General features: G+C 33.4%; 1 protein-coding gene and 1 long non-coding RNA gene across 4 annotated transcripts; one reads left to right on the top strand and one right to left on the bottom strand.

The window, feature by feature from the left end:
• The first annotated feature begins 863 nt into the window (after positions 1–863).
• On the top strand, positions 864–13,468 carry LOC103494854 (MADS-box transcription factor 23). 2 transcript variants are annotated; one of them, XM_051087493.1, is made up of 8 exons: positions 864–1,316; positions 6,129–6,207; positions 8,420–8,481; positions 11,178–11,277; positions 11,369–11,410; positions 11,495–11,578; positions 12,209–12,351; positions 12,482–13,145. In XM_051087493.1, exons 1-8 carry the CDS (start codon positions 1,135–1,137, stop codon positions 12,495–12,497), a joined length of 708 nt encoding a protein of 235 aa, XP_050943450.1. In that variant the 5' UTR covers positions 864–1,134; the 3' UTR covers positions 12,498–13,145. The 2 variants fall into 2 exon arrangements, with proteins under 2 accessions (XP_050943450.1, XP_008454453.2); XM_008456231.2 differs by having other exon boundaries at positions 882–1,316; positions 12,209–13,468.
• LOC103494855 (uncharacterized) lies at positions 4,278–19,743 on the bottom strand. 2 transcript variants are annotated; one of them, XR_538717.3, is made up of 5 exons: positions 19,621–19,743; positions 19,437–19,482; positions 16,285–16,383; positions 9,118–9,260; positions 4,278–4,765 (listed from the first exon to the last, which is right to left on the bottom strand). It is a non-coding gene; the product is annotated as an uncharacterized LOC103494855 (long non-coding RNA). The 2 variants fall into 2 exon arrangements; XR_538715.3 differs by having other exon boundaries at positions 19,437–19,730.
• Between the last annotated feature and the right edge of the window lie 71 nt (positions 19,744–19,814).

The raw sequence follows: 19,814 nt of genomic DNA, 5'->3' as shown, positions 1-19,814 counted from the left end.
TTAAAATATTTTCAAATTGTGACTTTTTTCGAGTTAGAAGCTGAGAATAACTTAAGCTGACTTAGCCCACTTCAATACACGTATATAAATATTATAAATAGAATGATGGAATCATTAAAATTGGTTTGGGTTGGGGAAATAGGACATCATAAATTATTTAATAATTAATATAATAATGAGAAAGAAGAGGAATTATTTAAATATACAGATATATATATATATGTATTAAAAAAAGAAAAAGAAAAATAGGGCATTTCTAATTATGGCATGAAGCTCCATAATTGGGGTGAAAATGTCCTTAGCCGGCGTATTTGAGTGGCTTATCAAAATGGAAAAGAAGACTAAAAAGATGGAAAACGTGGCGCCCGTTTACAGGAAGTGCATACGTGGACATCCTAGAAATGGCAACAGGGGATAAATTCTCTTTCCTAGGGCACCGCGAGCAACGTGTCGGCGATCTATTCGACAAAACAACTTCCAAACGTCTTTTTGTTATTTCCACTTCTTCTGGATTTGGTGCGTACGAGGAAAGCTTTAGTCCACGCGAGATGAAGCGTGTGAATTCAACGAGCTAAGTAACATCGACACGTATGGTAAATCACGGACTCGGGATTCTGTGTCGGAGGCTAAGGAGTCTTCGATTGATTTACCGTAGCGACATGTCGGCTGGAGAGAGCGAGTAGGAATATTAATATATACTCGCGGTTCACAAAGGGAAAAAAACCACTAAGCGGTTTTAAAGAGCGCCCAGGTTTTGGCACTGTTTAGCTGTCAAATGAAAAAACCGCTTTTAGCTTTAATTTAATTTTAATTTTAAATGTATTTTTCTTGAAGCATATAATGCAACAAATAGAAAGGGGAAAAAAAAAAGTGTTTTTTAGAGAGAGAAAGAGAAGAACTTGAGTTTGTACATCTCTCTCTCTCTCTCTCTATCCAGAAAAGCCACAAGAGAGAAGAAGAAAATCCACAGACCCTTAAGCAGTGCAGTAAAAAGCTTCTCTTTTTCTCTATCTTTCTTCTGTAGTTTATTATTATTGTTTTTTCTTCGGTGTTTATTTCCAAGGTTTTTGGATCTCTCCAAAATTTGGAGGGTAATATTATTTGGAGGGGAGAGGGAACTAGGTAGGGATATAAATGGGAAGAGGGAAGATAGTAATAAGAAGAATAGACAATTCAACAAGCAGGCAAGTGACCTTTTCAAAGAGAAGAAGTGGTTTATTGAAAAAGGCTAGAGAGCTTTCAATCCTCTGTGATGCTGAAGTTGGTTTGATCATTTTTTCAAGCACTGGCAAACTCTATGATTATTCCAGTTCCAGGTCAGATCCCTTTCTCTCTCTCTACAATTCTCCCTCTCTCTCTCTCTCTCTCTCTCTCTCTCTCTCTTTTCATAATTTTATCAACTGGTTTTTTTTTTTCATTCTATTGTGATTTTCCATCCCAATTATTTTATTGCATCGAATAATTAAGGTTAAAAGAAATTAGATGATTACAATTAAAATTACAGGCGAAATATATATGTACATGTCTTTATAAATGTAATATATATCTTATTATTCAAGATGATAACTTTATAATTAGTACAGCGAGCTTGTTTATGTGTTATTTGAATCTTTTTCTAAAAAAAGGAATAATTAAAATATCGTATGGGTGTGATTGTGATAAATTATTGATGAGTTTGTTCTACAAATGTATGAGATTGTTCGTTTTAATTAGGAGAGGAAGAAAAAAGAGAATTTTTTTTGGTGTTTTCAAGTCATGGGGGAAAGTTTTCAAATATTATGGATTATTCCTGCATGTTTTTATTTTTGCTTATTATTATTATTATTATTATTATTTTGCATGGGCATCTTTGATAATATTATGGATCCATTTTATCTTATGCAGTACTGTAGTTAAAATTTCTTATTGGTTTTTTTAAAAGAAAAGTAAAATTATTGTTATTATTCTTAATTCTCTCTCTTTAGATCTTTAAAATTTGTACCTTTCTGAACTTCCGAGGAAGTGAGTGGTGGATGATTGATTCTCTCTAAAACTAAGATCAACACCCATATAGGCTGAATGTTTTGTTGACATCTTTTGATTTTTCAGCTTTTTGAAACATGCTGATTAATGTTTCATATTTAATTTCAATTGTATATCTTGATCTCACTTTATGAGAATTATTATGAGTGTGATTCTAGATTATTATTATTATCATCTTCATTTAAATTCTTTTCTCTCTTAGGATTCATTCTAATATATATATTCTTTTTTTTATCATACTATCTATTTTGTTTTTGTTTTTAGGGTATATATATATATATATTACTATTATAAAAAAGAAAAGAAGAAGAAGAAATTTTAGGGTATATGTTGCAGCTTTCTCATGTTTCCCTTTATGTGTCTATGGAATTTCCAATATATTCCTTCCTTTTGTTCTCTATTTATTTTCTCATAATCGTTTTCTATAAGTTCTCCAAAATTTACTACATTTTTCTTGTCAACTTTGATAGTATTTTATCCTGTTAGGAGTATTTTCTTTTCAGTAATACATTGTTTGCCATAGTAATGTGCTTATCCTCAAAAAATACATTCTTTATTACCTTCCACTTGGTTTTAGTTTCTCCGTTTTTGCATTATTTGGTTGCTATGAATGCTTCTTCTTTTGATATAATACGTGGAGTGAGAGAAACTAACCTATAATTTCGAAGTTTATAAAGCATTATTCCCTAAATAAAAAAGCTTATGAGAATCTCTAACCAAAGTTTGGCAATAAGATATAAATCTAGGTTGAGTGAGAGTTCAAATATATACCCATTTTTTTAGTTCTAACAAAACATGAGAATCAAAAATTGTAACATATGTGGTTTTTATTGAATGAGATGATCACATTTGTTATATGATCATATTTAGAGATTAGAAAAATTATAAAAAACAGAACATTTGACAAAATACTTATACATCGTACCAAAATTTAAATATAATTAATTTTGTTTTTGAATGGTTTTATTATATGGAATGTAAATAGTTATCGATTTTTTTATTTTGAAAAAAACTCCTTTAAATTATATAAGTTTATAATATAATTTTATTTATGTTTAGTACCATAGTAAGTGAGTATTAAATAATTATGTTAAAACATTTAATCCAAAAACTTAAATATGTGTAAAATTAAATTAACTACAATATTATATAACAAATTCCAAATAAATAAATAAATACACAAGCTAAGATTTATACTCACGAGTCTTAATTTATACTTCTATATTATTAAGAATAAAAAAAATTAAAAACAGGTTGGAAAGAAGTTATTTTCTAATTAAAGAAAACTCATATGGATGCCTTATTCATGTATGTTCTTTAATAATTAGTTTTTCAATTATATATTTAGAATTATGAACATTTTTGTTAGTTTTATATATGACTATGATAATAAATATATTTTATAGTTACTCTTGTAGCTTCAAATATTTATACTTTTTCACTTTTAATAATAAACAGACAATTAGAAATATATAAATTAAGATCATAAAATATAATTATAGAATAATATCCCCCTTTGAAAGAACTACTTTGGAAAGTTTCTACTCTTCCTCGACTTCTACTAAGAAATAGAGGAAGGATGAAGAGTGAAAATCCTCTTGTGAAAAAAGAAAAAGAAATAAATTTAGACTCATAATTTATGATTTGCTACCTTTATGTGAACAATTACATATATATAAAATCCAAGAAAATTATTACATAGTTTAAAGAAATAATTGTTTTAGTTCTTCAAACTTGTTAAAACTCTATTTATTCAAGTATGTGATTTTTTTAATACATTCAAGGATGTGATTGATTCAGGAAGATTAGTGATAATAGAGAATCTTAATGACCGAACAACTTTTAATTTTGATAAAATTCATTTTCTTACAAAACACCCATAGACATCCACTTGAATTTTGTTTAATAGATGAACACTCGGTCAAATCTCGTCCATCAAGATAAACCATAGGGTTAAGGTTCACTCTTTTTCTCATGGTCAACCTTATGAATTAAGGTTCTTGAGGTCTATGAAATCGGCCTCTATTGCCTTCTTAATTAATTCCTATACCTACATCTTCTTAACTCCTATGGACAACCAGGTTGTTCTCATGACTAGAGTTGGTCTCTCTTTAGAGTATATGGTTCTTAGTCAAACAAAGCCACTTGCATAATAATGATCTATTGGATCGATCCTCATAACTAAATACTTGGCTATATTAGTGAAAAAATTGAACTAATCTCCTTGACACAAAATGAAGTAAAAGAAAGAAAGATGTAAAAAACACATAATACATATATATACAACCATAGAAAATTATTGTGGCATTCACATAATAACAGCTTAAAAACTTGGAATGCCTTTGGTTAATTGTAGCATATAGGTTTGAGACATTATACTACTAGCTACATTGTAGTAGCCTTTCGAATATTTCGAAGCGATCACAAGAAATGTAAAAACGATAGCCTCAACTAACAATACACAAAAAAGGTACAAAGAGGGAACCAAAAAAAAAAAAAAAACATTGACCTTGATCCTTCACTGACGACCTATGAAAGCTCGAGAACTTCCCATGGTTTGTTTACCAACCAATTAGTTGCCACAACGGCAGAAAAAAGGAGCTGTACAAGGTGGAAAATGACCTTTATCTTGAAACAGCGAACCCACCCTAACTTCACAGCCAAAGATCCTCAACCACAGGGATACCAAACGTTTGCTAGAAACAAGACCACGGTTGGTAACTTACGTCCTTCCAAGCATTATCTGCATAAAACAACCAAAGTATGTTAGGGTAAAACTTTTAATCTTAAAGACAACTCGTGTGAACCTTTTTACTTAAGATTCAAACCATAGACAAGTACTCCATAATGTCGTTTGTATTCTAATAATGATATTATTTGAGGAACTGTTATATGGAACATATGTATTCTCCGGCTAGATGTAGTACAATCATATATGTGGAAGAATAATCGAGGGCCATTGTAACTCACCTGCAGCTGTTCTACCTTCATTTTTAGAAGAATATGTCAAATGGTGCTTCATCACAATAAGATTATGGATAAAACTCATAGCAAAACCATGTGATAAGAACGTTGGTTATGGTTCAAGATCAAGGAATTGAAAACGTGGTTTGGGAAGGAAAGATATGGAAATTGGGAATGAAATGTTTGTAGAGCGTGTGTCCAATTTTTTCTTTTACATTTACGTGTGTTGAAGCTAGTTTCCATGCAACTCTAACTCTTCTTACAACACAATCACTTACCATATGTTCTTGTAAGATATCCTAAATAGATGGTAACCATAACTTATACTCATTCCCTAAATCCACTCTTTGCATTGGCCGTCAGGTCTATGACCGTTAGGTTATTTCTCCATGTCATTCTGAACGACACCATAATCAGAATTATCCCAGCCTCCTTCTAGCAAGAAGACAGATCAAAACCCTTTCCAACAAATACTACACAAATTGGTAAGTTGTGAAAAAAATTGCACGATAATTTCCATTAGAAGCCGTGTTTAATTTTTTTGAAGCTCAAGGTGCAATAAAGCACAATAGTCTTTTGGACACTAAGTGCATACTTTTATTTCTTTTGTGACACACTAAATAAAAAACTACACAGTTAAAGTGAAAACATGAAAAACAAGATCTCAAAACACAAGGACTTCTGCATTTAGGGCCAGTACATTTGATTTATTAGTTAATAAAGGAAAAACCCAAATTATTGCTATTTTTGAAAAAAAGAAAATAATGAACAAGCCCCAAGGCTAAGGGGTTTCACAAAAGAAGCATGCCTTATTTTGTGAGCCTCCCCTCGATCCAGGCCTGCACCTTGAACCTAACTTGCACTCGAGATGACTTATAAAAGAAGGGGATAGGAAGATATCCTCGGTAGAATTTGAGATATTCGTTCTAATGTGAAACATCATGTGAAAACCGACGATAAAAGGAGTTTTGATGAATCTCAATGGAAACCACCGTAATCCAATGTGTTCGTAAAGGCAGGGAGACTCTTATTAGCAACTAACATAATTAGTATCTATGATGTTCCATGGCATGACAATTATGAATTTTAGATTTGATCTAGCGTGATTATGTACTGAATACTTGTAGTTTCTATCTTATCAGCATAAGGTCGATTACTGATCGATACAACAAGATGAAAGAGGAGCAAAATCAGCTGATGAATTCGGTTTCAGAACTCCAGGTGATTTTTCATCGTTCTCCTGCAATTCTAATTTTCTCATTGATTTAGACCCATTAACATAAACATCTGCACATTTACTGTACTTTGAATGAAGCATAAATCTCGATTACATTAACATTGAGACAAATATGTTCCTCAAAGATGATTTTTTTCCAAGGTGAAATTCAATGGCTTGGAACATCAGATGGAACTCCATAGGTTATGTCTCAGTGAAAAGTAAAATCACACTGATAGCTTATAAATATATTGGGGTGGGGGGCAGTGTTATTAAAAACATGCAATACATGACAGTACATATTGAAGCGATGAGATAATGAAAAAGCTAACTGTAAGAGAACAGCGAAAGTTCGTGTGGTATGTCCTTCACAAGGCTTCTAAGAAAGTGTTTTCTTCCAAGGAATCCAGACGGCCGTGTATGAATGTCTTACAAACATCAGATAAAAAGTGTTGCATTACTTTGAAAGAAGAAGTCTCTGGTTTAAGAAAAGCCTAAATGCAAAGTTTAATCTAGAAGGGGAATCTCTAGTTTAGGGAGATTAGGAGTAAAGATTGTTGTGACTTGTGAGTCTTGATAGTATGCACTATCAATAAGTTCTTTTGTAATCATTTTACCCTATTAGTGAAGTACTTTTTATCATACTCTTTGTCTCTTAAACGTAGGTGTGGTTACACCGAACTGAGTTGCCAATTTTTTGTGTGTTCTTTTTGTTGTCTGGATATTTTTTACTGTCTAAGTTTTATATTGTGTCAGTGACATCAGCCTGTGGATCATCTAGGCAGATTCTTTCCTTTTTTTTTATTTTATTTGAAAGAGAAGTGAACTTTAATTGATCAAAATATAATCAAAGAGTGTAATAAGCATAGAAATCCTAAAGTTAAAACTAGTTCTGGGCCTCTGTTAATATTGTTGGTGTCTTTACCTACCGGCTACAATCCTTTGTACTAACATTTAGCTTATCATCCTTCTTCAATCCTCTTCTCTAAACTTTGGAAGCAAAACATTTCATGAGAAAAGTTTGATTCTACTCCTAGCTCGTAGGTTAGACTTTATTAGCAGAGCCTACCTTGGCTCCAATTAGTGTATTCTGTGAAAATGAGCTGAAAAGGATTTGGACTACCTTTGGTCGCTTCTCCTTTTTCCTTAAAGGTATGGTATTGTTTTGGAAATCAATTGTATGTCAACGGTTCTGAGCTCAAGTATGCCAACAATGAGCTGTCTTCTCTCCGTTAGAAGAATAAATATTAATTATTTTGGAGACTGGTTTTATTTGTTTAGTCTCCTGAAATATTTTATTGGAGACAAACATGAGAACCTTCTTAGGCATTAATAGTATTGGGATTTTACTTTTTAAAAATATCCACAAGTATTTGAGTTGACTTGCACAAGTTATTAAATCTTAAACAAGTCCACCATAAATTCGACACATTTCCTCTAAATTTTATTGCTACTTACATTGGTCCTTATTGACCACTAGGTCAGCCCAAGGTGGTTCAGAATATATACAAAATACTATATATATTATAACCCATGCACCTAGTTTTAGAGTCCAATATTAATTCAAAGTAAGAAGTTAGTGTTTGAACCTTGCAACATTCTTTCCTCCCTGATTGATATTAATTGGGCCTACGTCGGACTTAATGAATCACAATGGTACAACACCAGTGGCGTTTAAGCCCACATAAGGAGTGTTTAGAATACAAATGAAAGATCAACTATATCATATTAACCTTGCCTAAGCTTTTCGGAGTTTAGTGTTAGTGAAGATCTACTAGACAGATTAGTTTCTTATTCCAGGCTTGTCCTTTTCTTGATGCTTAGGAATTAGGACTACTTGTAATATATATATCCAGTTTGTTTTGAGTGGGCTGGTTTTGCCTTCATTTTCCTTCTTTTAAGTCACCAGATCTGCACGAGCCCAAAGGCTCAACTTGGAGATATCAAGGTATTCTAGGTACAACTACAAAGTTTATTTAAAATTGTGGATATTAGGCTATAGCATTTACTCCAATCAGTACAAATAATAGTTTATTGTTTCTTAACAAATATAGACATACATGCATACATATATTAATTCCTAGGTGGCAATATATCCCTTTTTGTTCAAAAGTGAAGTAAAGTCAGGCCTTACAAATAAATTAAATAAATTAGTTAAAATCATTCTAATGCCACAAGTAACACTGTAATGCTGACAATTTATTCTATGATTTCTAGTTTTGGAAAAGAGAGGCAGCTGCTTTGAAGCAACAACTGCATTACTTGCAAGAATGTCACAGGTACTCAAACTCCTACTGTACTTCATAATATACAAGGAGAAAAAGACCCAGTAATTAAAGCACAGAAATATTGATATGGCTTTTAAAAACTATATTCAAACCCTAAAATTTCTCAAAGAGATCCTATTACTGAGGTTTCAGCCTGGACACGTGGTATTACATCAACTAGTGAGCAAAAGTGAAATGTTCCTCCATTTTCACAGGTCATTCACAAGAAACCAAATTTTCTTGACATCTGGTGCCGAATATTAGATGAGGAACAAGAAAAATTTAAGAGTTAAGTTAGGAGTTAAAAGGTTGTTGCCAAAAACGAAAAAGAGAACGAAAAATGAGCTAAAGAGATAGGTGTTTCTTTTCCTACTAAGGGTCAAAATAATTCCAATTCAATGAATCGAGTAAATGGTCAACAAGAATCACCATAGAGGTCAATAATTGTATATACCATTTCAATTAGGCATACAGAATAACTGTTGCACATTCCAGCTAGAAATAGAGCACACCTTAAGTACACTAGGATTATTTTATATTCAGAATGTAAGGAACAATAGAATTTTATAATCAGAATGTAAGTGTCACAATCGAATTTTAAGAGAAATGAGACCTTGGAAGAAGTTTGGTCACTTGTTAGGTTCATACCTCTCGACAAGCCTCGGTGAGTATACGTTTTTTGTAATAGTCTTCTAACTCTTATTTTGCTTGATTGGGCTCCATGTTAGTTTTATTTGGCTCCTTCTGAAGGTTGAGTTCTGTTGAATTACCCCAGCACTTTTTCATTTTTCCTGAATGAAAAATAGTTTCTCATTCTATAATATGTAGCATGTAAGAAAATTGAATCAAGGCAAAAAAAATCAATAAATTGAAAGGATCTTGTTGTGTGTTTGAATTGCCACCACACCCTAAAAAACCAAGTGAAGATCAAATGATCAAACATGTAGACTATCAAACTCACATAATATCGATTTTATGTGTGCACGGCTAAAATATAGCATCACTAACTAGTCTAGAATGTTCTTGAAGTATTGAATACGTAAGTTAAATTTCTAGAATTATGTAAACAAATATCACAAGGAAAAATTCTAGAAATATCCTAGATTTTTTGGGTTAAGGAATTCTCCTTTAGACAAGGATGAAATAAGAAGTATCTAGAATGGTTAGAATTCTAGAGAATTTTTTTTGTTCGAGGATTTCATGACTATAAATAGGAGGTGTGATCTTCATTTGTGAACCAAGCAAGCAACACAAGTAAAGAGAGGAAAAAAGAAAGCAAGAGAGTTCAAGAGAAACTTTGAATGAAAAGTAAGTCGGTGTTGTGAGAGTAAAAGAGTGTTCTCTGCACACTTTTGTAAACTTTCTTAATAAAAGTTTCTTTCTTTCAAGTGAGTGTCTCTTCCTTTTGTGCCAATTTCTTTAACATTGACACACAAACATGGGATAGACCATTTAACCCAAGAGTAGAATGAATGGTAAACAATGGTACAGAGCAGGGTGATGATGAATCAATGCTTGACTGAAAATGAAAGAAAAAAAAAAGAACAAATATGTTTGCGTGTACGAAGAACGAAACTGACAGGTGTAGGAGTGTCCTTTATCTAGTTTGTCACTTTTCTGTTGGGATCAACACAAGGGAAGAGGGTGGAGAGGGAGCTCTGGACTCTCAGACTTCCTGGGCAGTTCATAGCTTGAAGCTGTATTTCAACTGGAATTGGTAATTTCACAATGTTCTTGGCATTGTTTTTTTTTTCTCTTCATAAGAAATCAATATCATATTAAACAGAAGAGAGAGAACCACAGCTAAAGGGCCTCAGGGCAGAAAACCAAAGACTGAAGGATCACAAGAGTAAGGGCCTCCAATCTAAAAGAATGAGAGCACGCCATGTGTTCAACAAGATACATAGCACTCCAAGAGGAGGCAGTGAACTGTATATTTTCACAAAAAAAAAAAAAAAAAAGTAAGTAAATCTCTTACCTAAGAAAAATCTTCTATTTCTTTCCTTCCAAAGAGCCTAAAGGAAATCTCTACAAACATTACTCCACAGGATTCTAGCCTATCTTTGAATCACCTCAGATATAATTATTTCTTCAAAGTTTAAATTGATACAAATAATTGATATCCTAAATTAATGGTATGAAGGAGAGATAGAGGTTGATTCCAAATCAAATGGCATCTGACAGTCCACAGTGAATCAAAAACTTTTACCATTGTCTCTAAAGTGAGACCCTCTAAAGTGAGACCCCACCAAGGATAAACCCAACAATAGTTCATGAAAAGGCTGAGAAGTTCTTCCTCAATGCTCGACCTCATGAATTTTCTCAACATGAAAAGGGCTATCAATATTAGAAGGCTCTAAATCCCCATTCAACCCTCAGTGCTAGAATAACTTCACATGGTAAGTGGTAACTTCAAAATATATTTTAAGCATGAGTAAATATATTTTAAGCATGAGTTGTAGAAAGCACACGTTCCTTGGTTCTTTAAGATTAGACTGATAATTAGATTATCCTGATAAAAGGTGTACTTAATATTTGACTAACACCTTAAGTGGCCATCCTTGCTCTATACTATAATCAAGGCATGCTCACGACTGAGATAAAATAAAATAATTCAAATCTGAATCGATGAGGATGATAATATAATTCAGTGGTTTACACAAATATGCAAAGGAGTTCATGATATATCCAGGCTTCTATATTTGCAGACAACTGATGGGTGAAGAACTATCTGGCCTGAGTGTCAAAGATCTACAAAATCTAGAAAGCCAATTGGAAATGAGTTTGAAGGGCGTTCGTGTGAAGAAGGTAAAAACTACGAAGAGACCTCAATAAAAACATACAACTGATAAAGCATATTGTATGTGGATGTTTATGTGTTCTTGTATTTTTCTTGCAGGAAAAGATTTTAAGTGATGAAATTACTGAACTAAAACAGAAGGTTTTCCCCTCTGTAAACATCCACGTATCTCATGATATCAAGAAGTGCTTAAACAACATCTAATTTGCAGTAATTATGTTGCAGGGGAACCATATGCATCAAGAAAATGTGGAACTCTACAAAAAATTAGATTTGATTCGTAAGGAAAATGCAGAACTGCAAATGAAGGTAGAGATCCAAAACTTATGTTGAAATGCTTTATCTTTTACTTTATTATTTTTGGCTAAAGAATCAAACTTACATTATTGAAAAAAATTAAAGAACATACAATGGCATACAAGGAAAACAAGTCCACACACAAAACAAGTAGTCCAATCACTAACAAAAACCTCCTCCTAAGATCTCTTGACTTCCCTGTTCTGCTACTTCTCTTTAGTTAAATCCCCCCACAACATAGAAAAGAAACAAGATTACTACAAAACTTTTGTTTTATACCAAAATGGGGGATTCAAGTCCCATCCTCAATCACGGCACCACACTCTCTACCATGAGCCAAACATTATTGAATTGCTTCATTGTTAACTCATTTAAAAGATACTCTTTCTTAGTTGTATGAATTCAGAAGTTATTCTTACCGCTTATTTTTAACCAATCAAGAGTTTTTATTAAAATGACAACTTTCATTGAGAACTTTGGGGTTTCTTCCATGCACCATTTTTTCTTTCTTCCTTGTCTCTTTTCTTTCATATTCTTACATTTTTTGCTTTCTGAGAGTGGGACAGGGAGAGGCAGATTGCTGACCCTGAAAAGGGACTCTTCCTGTAAAATAAGCTTGACTGTGCGTTTTTTAAGTACCAGGCCTATGGACCAATGGAAATAGATAAAATGAGCAGTAGCTCTCAACAATTCACTATCACCAATAGGTACAGTATGCCTGGTCTACAGCTAAGACAGCCACAACCGCAAAACCATGAGACATCAATACCAGGGATAAAGCTGGGGTATGTTCTAGTAATCTGTGTTCATGAAACATGAATTAAATTCCCTATCAAATTCATCTGAATATCAATCTATACTACAATTTTTACTCCCAACCCGTACTGAAATAGATATAATTGAACCTTGCAACAGATTGCAACTGCAATAACAGCAGGTAGATCATGGATGATTTATCCATGGTCATTTCATCAATTTGTCATACAGTATGGTCATGTTCAACATGAAGGAAACTCCTGTTTCAGTCACTTATGCCTTATTGTCACCTGATCCATCACATTTGGTATGCAATGTTCTTCAAACTCCTATATATGCGATAAATTTAGCAGCCAGACCAGCTACATATGTAAGTTTACCAATAATGACAACGCACCATATGAACCATGTATTGTTCTAGCTGTTTTTAACGTTTGTTGTGTTAAGTAATTAGACCAGACTCTAAAGTTGAGATACTAATTAGCTGAATGAAAGTTAATGTTCATCCAATCTTATATAAGGCAGTCCTAAGATGCCTCAAGAATGGGTTTCGTTTTGTTGAGTTGCTAAAATTAACCATATTAAATGATCCCTTATCCTAAAAAAGTGAGCAGTTCTTGGGGTTAAAATAACCACTCATATCCTTCATTAACACTCCACTTGCTTGCATTTTCAACTGAACTTAATGAATGAGATCAACAATGTAAAGCAGCTTTTAGACCATGGAATTTAAACCAGTAAAGGAATTTAAAACTAAAAGCTTCTCTCCATTCAAAGAAACTAAAGGTTTCTCTATTGGGAGAATTTTCTGTCTTATTCTTATCCAGGATTGTATTTATTTTTTCAGTTTAACTTTAGTTTCATGTGATATTATAAGTCGAGCTTTTGCTCTTTTCATTATATCAATGAAAAACGTTGTTTCTTTTCCAAAAAAAAAAAAGTTTCCCTCCGTTCACTTTTAAAACCACAATCCTCAAAACTTAAGTTGTTAGATTATGACTATTTTGTTTGAATATTTCGAACACTCTGCAATATCTGCCCTGGCATACCCAACTTTAATGAATATTATATAGAAATGTCAATCTAGGACTAATACTTGAATTGGTTTTCTTTTTTCCATTTAAAATGTTTCAAATATGGCTAGAATGGTTGATTAAGAATCTAAAATCTATGATAGAAACTAGAAAGTATTGCTGGAGTAACAATTTTCAATTTTCAAAAGAAGGGACATTTCTCCATTTAGTCTTTGTATTTCGTAATTTGGATATTATATACTTTTCCCAAAATTATATTACCTCTCAGGGTATGTTTACATGTTTAAGCTGGTGGTGAATTTTCTATCTCCTTTCAAAATACCAAAAGTTGGTTTGCATAGAAAAAGAAATCATATTCCTTCAGTGGTTATGTGAAACGCAGATGACCTCTGACTTTCTACAAAGAGAAATAGGCATCGTTTCAACCAACTTAAACCGATCTTTTAGGATACAACTGGGCTTTGTAATGTCCCTTTGGGGATATCCGATAAAATTGCTTTGTAATCCTATATCTTTACATTATAAATATATATCTTGTGCGCATAGGGGCGAGAAACAAGGTCCTTTTGGGCTAAATGGCTTTGTGATTTCATCATAAATCTAACATCTTATGGCGCAAGCTCAACGTGACAAGTATGACCCTCACATTTTTAATAGACTGTTGGTGGGGCTAAAGTACCTCCAGAAACCCATAGAACATATTTTTTCTATCCTAATTTGTTCAGTGTGTGGTGGCAGATGGGAGGGATGCTTACTTTTGGGAGAATAATTGAATGAGGATAGAACCCTTTGTTCTTTATCCCTAATGTATAATCATTGTCCTTTTTGAGAAATTATTTGATGGCTTTGATCCATTCTCACTCTAAGAACCCGCCTTCTTCTTTGGAGTTCTGTAGTTTCTTGATCATAAAGGAAGCAACAGATATTTTGGTTTTGCTTGTAGACTTTCGCTTTAGCCCTGGTAGGATGGATGTTTGCATTTCAAGGCCCTGTCTATCCGAAGCTTCTCCTCCAAATCTTTATTTCAATGTTTGGTTAGTTCCTCCCCCTTATGTTTAGTTAGTTCCTCCAACTTGAGTGGTTCTATTTTTCCTTTGTTTGAAAAGTGAACTTTCTCAATAAGGTAAAGTTCTTCAAGTGACAAGCTATGCATGAAAGAGTTTAACACCAAATCTCAGCCAGGGAGTCCATTTTGGTAGGTTGGCTTTGTTGTGTTATTTGCAGGAGGGAAACAGAGGACCATGATCATAACTTCAGCGGATGTAAAAATGATAGTGCTATTTGGAGGTGTTTCTATGAGACGTTTAACTTTTGCTTAGCTCCCAAGGTTATAGGGAGACAAAAAATTATTCTTGTGGTAGGTTGAGGTGTGCTATTTTCAGGGATCTATGAAGCGAGAGAAATAATAAAAATCTTTAGAGACAGGTCTTACAGGGAATGTTTGCTCCCTTGTTAGATTCTATGATTCTATTTGGGTTTCCATGACAAGATCATTTTGTAATTACCCTATTGGTCTTATTATGTTACTCACCTAAAGTCTATTTTTGTAGTTTGGCTCCCTTTGGAATCTTCACTTTCATAAAACTGTGTATTTTTTCATTTTTCACATGAAAGTGTGGTTATTCATCAATAAAAAAGTAATAATATGTTTATAAATGCAAAAGAATATACATATGTATGATATAATCAGTATATAGTATACGTCAGAAGTAATAGACACAAAGCTAAGTGAATTGCAAGAATCTAGGGCATACCTAAGTGGATTGAAAAAATGTATAGCATACCTTCCTCCTTCTAAAGAAGTAAACTGGTTTGACATAAATATACAGCACAGAAACAAAAAAATCTGACATCCAACAGATTAAATATAAGGAATTGGTAGATGGTAAATTATTAAATTTACCTTCCCCATCAACTTAAGCTTTTGGATCAATTGGTGATTTAGATGGTATTAGAGTAAGTAATCCAGGTGGACTTGTGTTCAAGCCCTTGGAACCGTTATTTTCTTTTCAATTAATGTTGAAGAGGTTTTCCACTATAGTTTTCAAGTCCACAAGTGAAGGTGAGTGTTAGATGATATAATACAAATTTTAAATTCACTTATTAGCTTAAGTTTTTTGGTCAATTGGTAATATAAGAGCAACAAAATATGTACAATGTACACTATTGTAGAAATTATAAATCCCGACATGCTCCATAACACAATATCAAGGTATTCACACAAGAGGAATCACCAGTACTAACATGAGCGACAAGTAATTATAACCTACAAGTAAATAAGAAAAACATGAAAGGGAAACAGAAATAATAACCACCAAGGTAATACCAGAGTGCATAATTTTGCATTGTTCCTTGCTTCACAAGAAGGTCCAGATTGTAACTTAAGCATGTATAGGTCCAATTATAAATCTAGACATGCCCCATAGCACAAGGTCAAGGTATACATACAAGAGGAATCACCAATACTAACATGGGAGATAAGTAATTATAAGCTAAAAGGTAATAAGAAAAACGTGCAAGGAAAACAGAAAATAAAAACCACCAAAGTAAATACAAGAGAATAAATTAGTTATGCTTCTGGTTTCACAAAAATGTATAGATTGTAACTTTGTAGACGTGTAAAGCTTTAACACTAGAATACCTGATCGATAAGCACCATGACTTCAATATTAAAAAAAGTTTCACTTGCAAATTATTTGGCTATAAACAAGAATCCTGCTCAATATAAACTAAGTTTAAGAGCAAATATGAGACATAAATCAGGAACATAACTATTACATTTCAGAGACAACATAGTATCACACTCATTAGATATAGATTGCAACGAAGTTTAAGTCTTTTCTCATGAAAAACTGGCACAAGCTTTATTAATCAGTTCAATAAATATAAACTTTGAGCTCTGATTAATAAACATATTCAACCCCTTACCTTTTGAAGAGAAATATCCCGGCAAAAACTTGACCTGCGACTGGGTGAAGTTTTGAAACTAACAAGCCATTGCTGGCTCTTTTCAGCCATGACACTTTCCTATTCAAGCACAAGATCAAACAGAGAAAATCAACAATCAATCCTATTTTCCATGTACTGTATGTGGTATAACCTCAGTGAAGATATAACAATAACTAGCAGATTTGAAAGATAAAAAAAGATGGACAGTATCAATGTATGAGACTGAATTAAATAAACCACCATGGGTTTGCCTGGTGGTAAATAAAAGGCTTGAGTTTATAAATGGTGGTCACCTACTTGGGACTTAATATCCTACAAGTTTCCTTGACACTTAAGAGTAGTAAGGTCAAGCAGGTTGACCCATGAGATTAGTTCGCCTGTAAACTAACCTATAAACATTCACGAATCTAAAACGAACAAAAGAAAAAACTAAACTAAATTGTAAAATTATATGTACTAAAAAAATGGATATAGGAATAGTACTTCTCAAGCCTTATTAATGTTAAAGTATTGATATAATTAAATTTATCATAATCCATCACCTTAAGCTTTTGGGTCAATCGGTGATTTAATATTGTATCAGAAACCACGATGCACAAATAGACATTCAGTCCAAAAGTACTATTCCTACATTGAAAAGTCCCTAATGTTTGAAGGATACATGAGTTACTCCTCTCATTGTCAATTAATTGCTAGATAGAACTCCACATCATTTGATATGGTATCGGAGTACATCATCTAATATGGTATCGAAGCATGAGGTACTGCATCCAAACATCTGTTGTCACTTCTTCCCTAATTAAATTTGATTTTCACTTGTTGGAATTGTTACCAATTTTCAAGCATGAGTCCATCGGTGATTTAACAATTAAAATTCGGAGTTGCAAATAAAAATATAAAGAAATAAACCTCCCAACAACTTGATTATAAGCATTAAAGTCCTTAGTTAAAAAAACTCAAAGGGCGCCTCTAGGAAGCATGACCACTTCTCATTTTGGATGAAGTGTTAATGTCGAACACGTGTCCGACACTGATACGCCTCAACACGCTTTGAAACACATGTTAGACACGCAATTTTGCATGTCTTTTTTTTATAAATCAGATACACACAGAACACATCCAAAATCTTTTTCCTTATTATTTTAAAAATTAAAATGTATCTATTCTAAAACTTGAAACCCTAAAGGACCCCACCCCTTGATAACATTGACCACAGCCTCCACAAAAGACAACAAACACCAATTGCTGCTCAAACATCTGCTACTTACCAACAACCTCGCTTCTCGCTAGGACTGTTGCATCTCACCTAACACTGTTGCATCTCTATGAGCGGCTTGAACTTCGCACTTCATCTCCCACATGGAAAAGCAAAGGTCTTTGTCTGTTTTTTTTTCAGTTTGTTCAAGGCTTTTTTTCTTTATCTTTTTTTTTTTTTTTTTTTTTTTTGTTCACACTTCACGTTTTCTCAAAATTTTCAATTGCCAACTCTATTATGCAAGAAATTTCTTGGTTTAGTGACACTTCCAAACTAACCATGACAAATGTTGAGCAGATTTTGTCCTGTTTTTGAACCATTCATATTTTCTCTATTAAACGACATCTTCCTCACCTACATCTAACTCTAGTGGTCAATCATCAACATTTCCTTCAATAGCAACTACATTCTCATCCTCTAGTGTTGAAGATGAGTCAAAACCACTCTGCCAATATGTCACCAAGAATCAAAGGTTGACTCAAGGAGGTGAAAACATTTCTTGGCAATGTAACTTTTGTCATTGCTCAAAAAATAGTTCGTATACAAGGGTTAGAGCTCATTTGTTAGACTTGGGTGGTCATGGAATTGGATTGTGTTCTAAAAATACCCCTCAAGATAAGGCCAGCATGCATTATCACATATATTATTATTTATATATATATAGCGTCCATGTGTGTGTCTCCAATGTGCCGTGTCCTACATTTCCAGATAAAGACATGTCATCATGTCATGTTGTGTCGTATGTCCATGCTGCTTAGGGAGGCCCAAACAACCCCCTCCCCATGTTCCCTACAACTCTAAAGACTCTTTTATTTTTCTCCAGATAAATGTTTCAAAAGATTTAAAAAATTGAAGAAGTGTTTGCCAAAGCGTTGCCCCTATCCCATAGAAAGGGTGAAATAACACCTCCTGTCGCTCCTCCAAACCTATGTTAGAAATTTATACAAGATAAAATAAATGCATAATAAACTAAATTATATCAAACTCCCACTTCCCAAGTTAGAGCCAAATAAGTAATCAATCATAAGATTGTAAAAGATAAAGAGAAGGAAGAAAGAGTACAACACCGAGAAATATATTGATTCTCTCCGAACTTGGGACTGTGTCCAGTATTCTGCAACTGCTAGTTCTACTATGATGGACGTTGCAAAGCACCCTCAAACTCGCGCTACAAATCTTTTCCAAACAGCTCAACACGAACTATTTGGTTATTAGGATCACAACCCAGTATCTTGGAATAAACAATAAGAGAAACTCTCAATCCAAGAAGATACTCTCTATATTTATTCAACTATGCTTAGTGTCACTACATAAATGTTGAAGAAAAACAATAACCTCTAGCTCTTGGGGTTATTCTCCTGACGGCGCACTTGATATTTTTAATTCTAGTTTTCCTCATTTTAAAGTTGAATCCACCGTCTATAATTTTACTTTAATCTATAATTTTTTTAACTCCTAGTTTTCCTCTTTTTAAACTGATATGTGGAGAATAGGTTGGATGCAATGCTCCTGGAGCTACAGTGTGTGAGAAAATAAAACAACTAATCATGCAGTTGAAATACATAAAAACACGTATGCTTAGAATATTTTACACAGCGCGTCCAAAATTCTAAATAAAAAAAAAGGAAACACTAAAACAGTTCATCTGAGAATCATCATATGCTAGAACTCCAGCCATGCATCCATTAGATACAAGAAACTCAGCTTCCAAGTTCCATTAAAAAATACAATACACACAACGATCAAATATATATAAAGATCATCTACAAGGTACGAGAGGCAGCTGAAACCACAGCACGGAAGAACACATAACACCGTATCAATCTATACAAATCAGAAATGAGAAGATATATAAGTGAGGAAAAAACGGCATTACCTGGACCGCAAACCTCCATGATCAATAAAAGGAAATGATCTCGAGCCTTCCAAACCGCCATAGATGATACAGAAAAAGAAACAACAGCTCAGAAACCAATGAAGAAATCGGACGAGAAAGGTTGAAAAGGGAAATCTCGAGAGACGATGGATTTTTCCATAGGACTTTCAGTTTTCTTGCTTACCGCGGATTGAGACGGAAGGAATCAAAAGGCTCACGGCGAGGAGGAGAGAGAAGAAAATATCTAGGCGAATTCTGAGGAAATGAAATAAAGAATGTACGATATAGGATTGTGTGCAAGCGAGGACACGTAAAGAGAATGGGTCGGGTAGAGCTTTGGGAATTTAGAGGGCGTAGTTGGAAACTGAAATGACAGAT

The sequence above is a fragment of the Cucumis melo genome, chromosome 7 (genome assembly GCF_025177605.1).
Source record: "Cucumis melo cultivar AY chromosome 7, USDA_Cmelo_AY_1.0, whole genome shotgun sequence".
NCBI lineage: Eukaryota > Viridiplantae > Streptophyta > Magnoliopsida > Cucurbitales > Cucurbitaceae > Cucumis > Cucumis melo.
This window is presented reverse-complemented; position numbering and strand designations above follow the sequence as displayed.